Source organism: Vipera ursinii, assembly GCF_947247035.1.
Source record: "Vipera ursinii genome assembly, chromosome: 6".
In the NCBI taxonomy this organism is placed as follows: Eukaryota; Metazoa; Chordata; class Lepidosauria; order Squamata; family Viperidae; genus Vipera; species Vipera ursinii.
In genome coordinates this window covers 7,424,146-7,431,448 of record NC_139515.1, presented here as the reverse complement: position 1 = coordinate 7,431,448, position 7,303 = coordinate 7,424,146, and the positions used below count along the sequence as shown (strand labels likewise).

Sequence of the window (7,303 nt, the reverse complement as noted above, 5' to 3'; positions counted from 1 at the left end):
CTTGAGCAAGGGGTTGACTAGAAGACCTTCAAGGTGCCTTCCAACTCTGTTATTCTCTCTTCCTATCTGAAGTGGATGAATAATACCTCCCCATCTGGAAGCAGTTAAAATCATTCAGAATTGGCACCAGCTATAAGAAGCAGAACAGGATTGTACAGCTTGAGGGACTTAACAATATCATCTCTCTCTCTCTCTACTAACCCTGTATTGTGGTTTTCTGAGTCCTGGTTTAATCCCCTGCTTTACATTCTGAAGCAGGCTATAAAAACAGGAGATCTGTTACAAAGGGGCTGCAGTAATGTTAGTCGCTTCTAAAGCCCCAAGCCCCAACTGAAACAATAAAACGTTGCTTTGTTGGAAACTATTACCCTGAACAAAAAAGAAAAGAAAAGAAAAGAAAAGAAAAGAAAAGAAAAAAAAATTCCTCCGGGCTGGCTTTCATCTTCATTTTTGAAGTCTTGTGGTCTAGAATATTCTAGAAGGCCATTCTCATTAGCAAGGGGCCATGTCTCTGAAGTACTCTATGAAAAAAAGGACCATTGGTAGTGTAATGTAGTGGGTCCGACGCAAGGAAGAGACGCCAGCCGGAGTACGTATTCAGCTCTTTATTGTGGGGGGTGCGTACTGAGGAACAAGGGCTGCCTGGCCTCCTTATATACCCGGCCAGGGAGGCGGCCAGCCAATGGGGTTGGCCCTAGGTTTCCCACCAAAACTAGGTTTCCCGCCAAAACCGCCCAGGCCAACGCCCCCTAGTGGCTGTTGCTATGCAGATGCCTGCAACTGGATACATAACAGGTAGGAAGGTAGATTTGGCCCTTTTTATCATGGTCCTTTGGTTTCCTCTTCACTGAGGTCTTTGGAACAATATTTTCCCAGCCCCAGGTGCGAAGAAATATTTTGAAAAGCGGTTCAATTTTATACAGGGTTTTTGCAAAATCGGAGAGAGAGACCTAATCCTGATCCTAAGAGTCTATGGCCGTGGTGGCACGCACAGCCCTCCCTGTGGGCACGCGCCCCGTCGCCCCAGTCCAAGGCCTTCAGCTGGGTTTTATAAAACCTTTTCGCTTTAAGCCTTTGCCGCTGTGTGGAAAAAAAAGGTTCAATCAATCAATTTCACTTCTCGTGGGAAAAAAAAAGAAGATCTCACAAAGTTGGAATTGACTAATTGAACTTGGTAGTCCCACCCAGTCTGCCGTTACCGCCGCAGCCACGTCCACCCAATGGGCCATGCCCAGCCAATGGGCCATGCCCACCCGGCACCCGACGATACATAAGTGGGTTTTGGGTTGCAGTTTGGGCACTCGGTCTCTAAAAGGTTCGCCACCACTGGGCTATGGGGATTCTCAGTCATCCAGCTCATGGTTGTCCCAAAGTTGCTTTTTCACGAGGCACTTAGACGTTCTTGTTTTTCCTTTGAAGACGTTTCACCTCTCATCCAAGAAGCTTCTTCAGCTCTGACTGGATAGTGGGGAATAAATCTTTCCACTCCCCACCATCCAGTCAGAGCTGAGGGGCCCTGATCCTAAGATTTTAAACTCCGTAGATTTTAAGGCTGAGATGCTTTATTTTACCATTAGAATATTTTATAGAGCTTTACACCTTATCAACAGGTGATATCCCCCCCTGACCAGGGTTGTGTTGAGAGAAAAAAAAACTTGCGTAAAATTGGCTAGCGTTCAGTGTTGTGTGACTGACTGCTGAAAAGATCGTGTTGGTGTGGTTTCTTTCCACCTGGAAACTGGATGTGAACTGGTGGCCGAAGGGATTTTTTTTCCTCTCAGCTCAAAGAAGATCTTCAGTGGGGTGGAGCATAGATAGTCCTTGACTTATGGCCACAGCTGAGCCCAAAATTTTGGTTGCTAAGCAAGACACTTGTTAAGCGAGTCTTGCCCCGTTTTACGACCTTTTTGCCACAGTTGTTAAGTGAGGCACTGCAGTTGTTAAACTGTTAAGTGACTCTGGCTTCCCCATTGACTTTTATTGTCAAAAGGTGGTCACATGACCCCGGGACATAAGTATGATGAGTTGCCAAATGCCTGAGTTTCGATCATGTGACCACGGGGTTGCTGCAATGGTCGTAAGTGTGAAAAATGGTCACAAGTCACTTTTCCACTGCTGTTGTAACTTCAAGTGGACACTAAAGGAAAGGCTGTAAGTTGAGAACCACGTGTAGTGATGGAGAAAGTTGAAACTCAGTGAGAACTTGTTACACATAGTAGCACATGTAGTACTCAATGTTCCTACTGACAAGTGAAAAGGAGAACATCTGGGATGTTTATTTTAATGGCAACCCAAATTCCTTCCATTATGTCAAGTTGTGGCTACCAAGAATGTGGGAATTATGTGTAAAGGCCCTTGTCTGAAAAGTTTTGCATGCAGAGGTTTTTAAAATCAGACAGTTTCACAATCCTGGTAGGAAATAGCAAGAATACTTTTATTGTCTGAAAATACAGCAAAGCATGGCTTTTTTCCTCATTTTCATTTTCCCTTTTCCAAAACTGATACTAAGAGGCAGTTTATGTCTGGGGAAAAATCAAAGGGATGTGGTCACCTTGAAGAGAGAGGGGGGAGGGAGGGGAGAGAGAGGGGGGGAAGAGAGATTTGATGTGACGATCTCTGTGAGAATGCCTATTTTTAATGCAGTTTTTCAATGACATTTGAGGGAGCCAAAAGTTTTGCAGTTTTAACTTTTGATCTGTGGTTGCTGTGTGTGGGAAATCTGGGATAAGAAAAAGAAAATATCTGGAATTATTCTCTTTGAATGCTCCTATTTTAACTGCTCTCATCTCTCAGCTGGTGTCTTCTGATGGTAAGTTCTTCTTTTGGAAGTAAGATTTGATGTGACCAGCGGACTTTTACTAAGTAAAAGCTAGGCAGGTGATTGTATCTCATAGAAGAGAACATGTGTAGCTCAGAGCTGAACTGTGGGGTCCTTGGTGCTCTCTGAGCTTGGTGGTTTTCTTGCAGACATTTCATGACCCACCTAGGTCACATCATCAGTGCTAGAAGAGAATGGGGTTTGCTTTCTGTTTATATACTACTAGGTAAAGGTAAAGGTAAAGGTTCCCCTGCACATGCGTGCTAGTCGTTTCCAACTCTAGGGGCCGGTGCTCATCTCCGTTTCAAAGCCAAAGAGGCGGCGCTTGTCCGAGGACGTCTTCGTGGTCATGCGGCCAGCATGACTAGGCGCCAAAGGTGCACAGAACGCTGTTACCTTCCCACCGTCGTGGTCCCTATTTTTCTAGTTGCATTTTTACAGGCTTTCGAGCTGCTAGGTTGGCAGAAGCTGGGACGAGTAACAGGCGCTCACTCTGTTATGCGGCCCTCGGGATTTGACCTGCCAAACTGCCGACCTTCTGATCGACAAGCTCAGAGTCCTAACCCACTGAGCCACCGCGTCCCTTATATACAACTACCTTGTCCTATCAATGTTGATGGAAGTAGCCTTGGTGGTTTCTTCATTAGGCTGTTGGCGATTGTTAGCTTGTCTGTCTACATTCGTAGTTCCTCCCTATATAAAAATAAGAGCAGACTCCCTTCTCTTCCAGCACTGATGATGTTACCTAGTTGGGTAATGAAATGTCTGCAAGAAAACGGTCAAGCTCAGAGAGCACCAAGGACCCCATAGTATCTCAGCCTTGACTGCTTTTGAAAAGCTAAGTAAGGTCAGATTTGGTTAATATTTGAATGCGAGACGATGGGAGAAAATTGGACTGTAGGCTTACGCTGGGAAGTTGAAGAAAAAAAAATCGGGAAAAACGCCATGGCAAATTAACTTCATTATTTTTTACTAAGAAACTGCTTGGAGTTTCTCCTTCAATGTCCCTATTAAAGTCAAGATCAAAGGGATGTCCTTTGAGGCACCTGCTTTGACCGCCTTAGAGGATGTAGCTGCTTTAATACTCTGGGATGTGGTATTTGGGCTTTCTGCAGTGAGTTGGGGAAATGCGCTTCCTTTATTGTATGCATCCAAGATAGCTGGCTTGCTTAGATATTTCCATCTCATTGGCGTCCACCTTTTTCTAAACAGCAGTAGCACTGGCACTTACACTTACGTACCGCTCCATGGTGCTTTACAGCACTCTCTAGCAGGTTCATAGAATCAGCAAGTTGCCCTCAACAATCTGGGTCCTCATTTGACCGACCTCGGAAGGAGGGAAGGCTGAGTCAACCTTGAGTCGGTCAGGATCAAACTGCTGGCAGTGGGCAGAGTTAGCCTGGAGTACTGCATTCTGACCACAGTGCCAGCACAGCTTGGTAGGAAAAAAAGGGAAGGGAAGGGATGGGAAATGCAGGGTAGGTAGCAATAGCAATAGCACTAGACTTATATAATGCTTTATAGTCCTTTATAGCCCTCTCTAAGCAGTTTACAGAGTCAGCAGTTTGCCCTTAACAATCTGGATCCTCATTTTACCAACCTCGTAAGGACGGAAGGCTGAGTCAACCTTGCGCCGGTCAGGATCGAACTGCTGGCAGTGGGCAGAGTTTGCCTGCAATACTACACACTAACCACTGCACCAGCAGGGCTGATGTCATTTTAAAACTGCCTCTTGAAGATAGAAGAAGTAGCCCAGCTGTGTCTAGTGCATTTTTCTACTCGTTTTCATGACTTTAAAATCTTTTTTGTTCATTTCTTTTACTTCAAAACAGGATTTGATGCAGGAAGTTAATGATTTGCGCCTAAAAGTAGGAGATATGGACAGGGAAAGACTTCAATATGAGAAAAAGCTTAAGTCTACCAAAGTAAGTCCATGTTCCCGATAAAGAAACACATCTTCAGCAGTCTGTACCTCATGACTTATGTATCTGTTATTTATGTCTCTTTTCTACTTAAAGTTGGTTCGTGGATATGGTAGCCAGTACGCGATTGACTTAAGCTTGTGTTTAAGGTGGTAGAAATAGGTTATGGTTAGGAGCTGTTTCTATGAAACTGTCCTTATGAATGGCTAGTAATATTTCTTTCTTTGCATCACGGAAAGAAGATTGAGGAATTGGTAAAACCTACCTCGGCCATCTTCCTAGAAATGGTGGTTTCTCTTACTGTATTTTTTTACGCTATCCCTTAAGGGTGTAATTCACAAAATGGAAGACCAAGATGTCACAACTGCGAAGAAGAAATTAGTGCACACTATATTTAAAATGTCTAATTATCTTGGTTAGATACCTTCTTTTGAAAGACAAAGTTAGATGTTCATTGGGTATATAATTTCATTCTAATTGGAAGATCACATTGGAGAACCATGTGAAAAGTTAGTTTCTAGAAGTGTTTAGAAAAAGTCCAACAATGGGGTTGAGGAAAACTTGGATTTGACAACAGAACTGTGCTTTGTGTGTGTAGGAGCACAAACATAGTATCTGTCTACATCAGTGGTGGGGAACGATGGCCCTTTTATGACTTGGGGACTTCAGCTCTCTGGCTTCAGCATGGCTGGCTCAGGAATTCTGGGAGTTGAAGTCCACCAGTCATAAAGGAACCATTGTTTCCCCATGCTGGCTCAGGAATTCTGGGAATTGAAGTCCACCAGTCATAAAAAGGCTATTGTTTCCCCCATGCTGCCTCAGGAATTCTGGAAGTTGAAATCTATAAGTCATAAAGGGTCCATAGTTCCCCCATGCTGGCTCTGAAATTCTGGGAATTGAAGTCCACCAGTCATAAAGGGACTATAGTTCCCCCATGCTGCCTCAGGAGTTCTGGGAATTGAAGTCCACCAGTCATAAAAAGGCTATCGTTTCCCCCATGCTGCCTCAGGAATTCTGGGAGTTGAAGTCCACCAGTCATAAAGGGGCAATCGTTCCGTATCTCTAGTCTGAAAGCAACCGTATCGTTTCCCAAGCTTACAACTCCCCTAACTTTTCTTACATCCCAAAGCCAAAGATTGAAGGTATAACTGATAACAATGTAAAATAATTAAAAGTAGAGTAATATAAGTAATTGTGATAGTTGATATAAAAGGTATGTTATAATTTTGAGAGGGCTTTATGAATTAATGCCTAATCTTTACATTTGCTGCTCAATATTTGGCCATAATCTAGTTGATTTGCAATCCGCAAAAAGAGGACAAAACTACAAGTATTGTCAGATTGCTATAGGTATTGATGTAAAAAGGGCAGGTTTATAGGAATTACAAATCTCTCTATAGAAGCAACAGAAAAGTACTGTTTTGGACAGTCTTTCATCATCTCCAGTTTTAATGGGCAAATGGAATGGAATTTTAGAATATCTTCCTCGTAATCATTCCAAAGGCAGAATATTATCTCTTGTCCCAAATAGACTCTTTATTTAGGTTGGTGGATGTCTGAAGATAGATCATTGGCCTTTTTTTTAATTTTATTTTTTAAAAAAAGCTCTTTGTCACCAAGTCCTACGTCTCTATGATAGGTTATTTACTTCTGCCTGAAATTCTATGTGCTTACATTTTTGGAGAGGTGTAGGTTTGGCAAGCTCATCGCCCCAAGATTCATAGAAACCATCTGTTTTTGTTCTATGATGTCCTTCTAGCTTGAGGGACAATCATGAATCATTATTAATGGGACTGGATCCAAAAACGACTGCTTTCAGAAGTTGAAGACAAATGGAAGATTCACAAGCTTTGGTGACCAAACCCAGAGCACAGCTAACTGTTGACCAGTCACACATTGCACAATTCCTGTTAGATCTGTCCTTCATATTGAACAGCTAATATAAGGTCTTCTGCTTCAAAGGTTTGGTGTCTTTTGATAGGGCTATCTTGAACGTAGTAGTCCTGTTTATTATTCTTATTATTTAGCTTTTTCCTTCCTACATCTTTACTTCTCTTTCAATCCTCTGTCCTTCTTGCCAGTCGTTAATGGCCAAACTTTCTAGCATGAAAATCAAGGTGGGCCAGATGCAGTATGAAAAGCAGCGCATGGAGCAAAAATGCCAAATGCTGAAGGTCGGGTAGATTGGTGGTTTTTGAATCATTTATTTTCCACGGCTTTCGTAACCCTCTTTGCCATCTTCTTGTCTGTATTTTAAAACCTTTTTTTGTGTGTGTGTGCAGTGCATGTATGGATTTTTTCCCCTCCTGTTCCTATGCAAATCCCTGTGATTTATGTCTCCAGCTAAACCAAAATATATCTCTGTGTGTTTCTAAAGTATCTCTGTTTCTATTTAAAAAACTTTTTTTTTTATTTAGCATAACGCAGAAAACCATAGAAAACCATCAGCTGCCGGTTTCTTTCTTGAAATGAGTTCACACATTAAGCTGAGCTTAAAAAGAAACACAATCTTAGATATTCCATTTTGGATTTCAGGCTGTGTTAACCTGTTATATCTTCGCTG

General features: G+C 42.6%; 1 protein-coding gene across 2 annotated transcripts in view; it reads left to right on the top strand.

Annotated features, from left to right (window-relative positions):
* The first annotated feature begins 4,640 nt into the window (after positions 1-4,640).
* The window catches only part of PPFIBP1 (PPFIA binding protein 1), a 46,431-nt gene continuing 43,768 nt past the window's right edge, over positions 4,641-7,303 (top strand). For both annotated transcript variants that reach the window (XM_083365972.1, XM_083365971.1), the window contains exon 1: positions 4,641-4,743. In XM_083365972.1, coding sequence (XP_083222098.1) covers positions 4,657-4,743 — 87 coding nt within the window. In that variant the 5' untranslated portion in view covers positions 4,641-4,656. The remainder of the gene's footprint in view (positions 4,744-7,303) is intronic.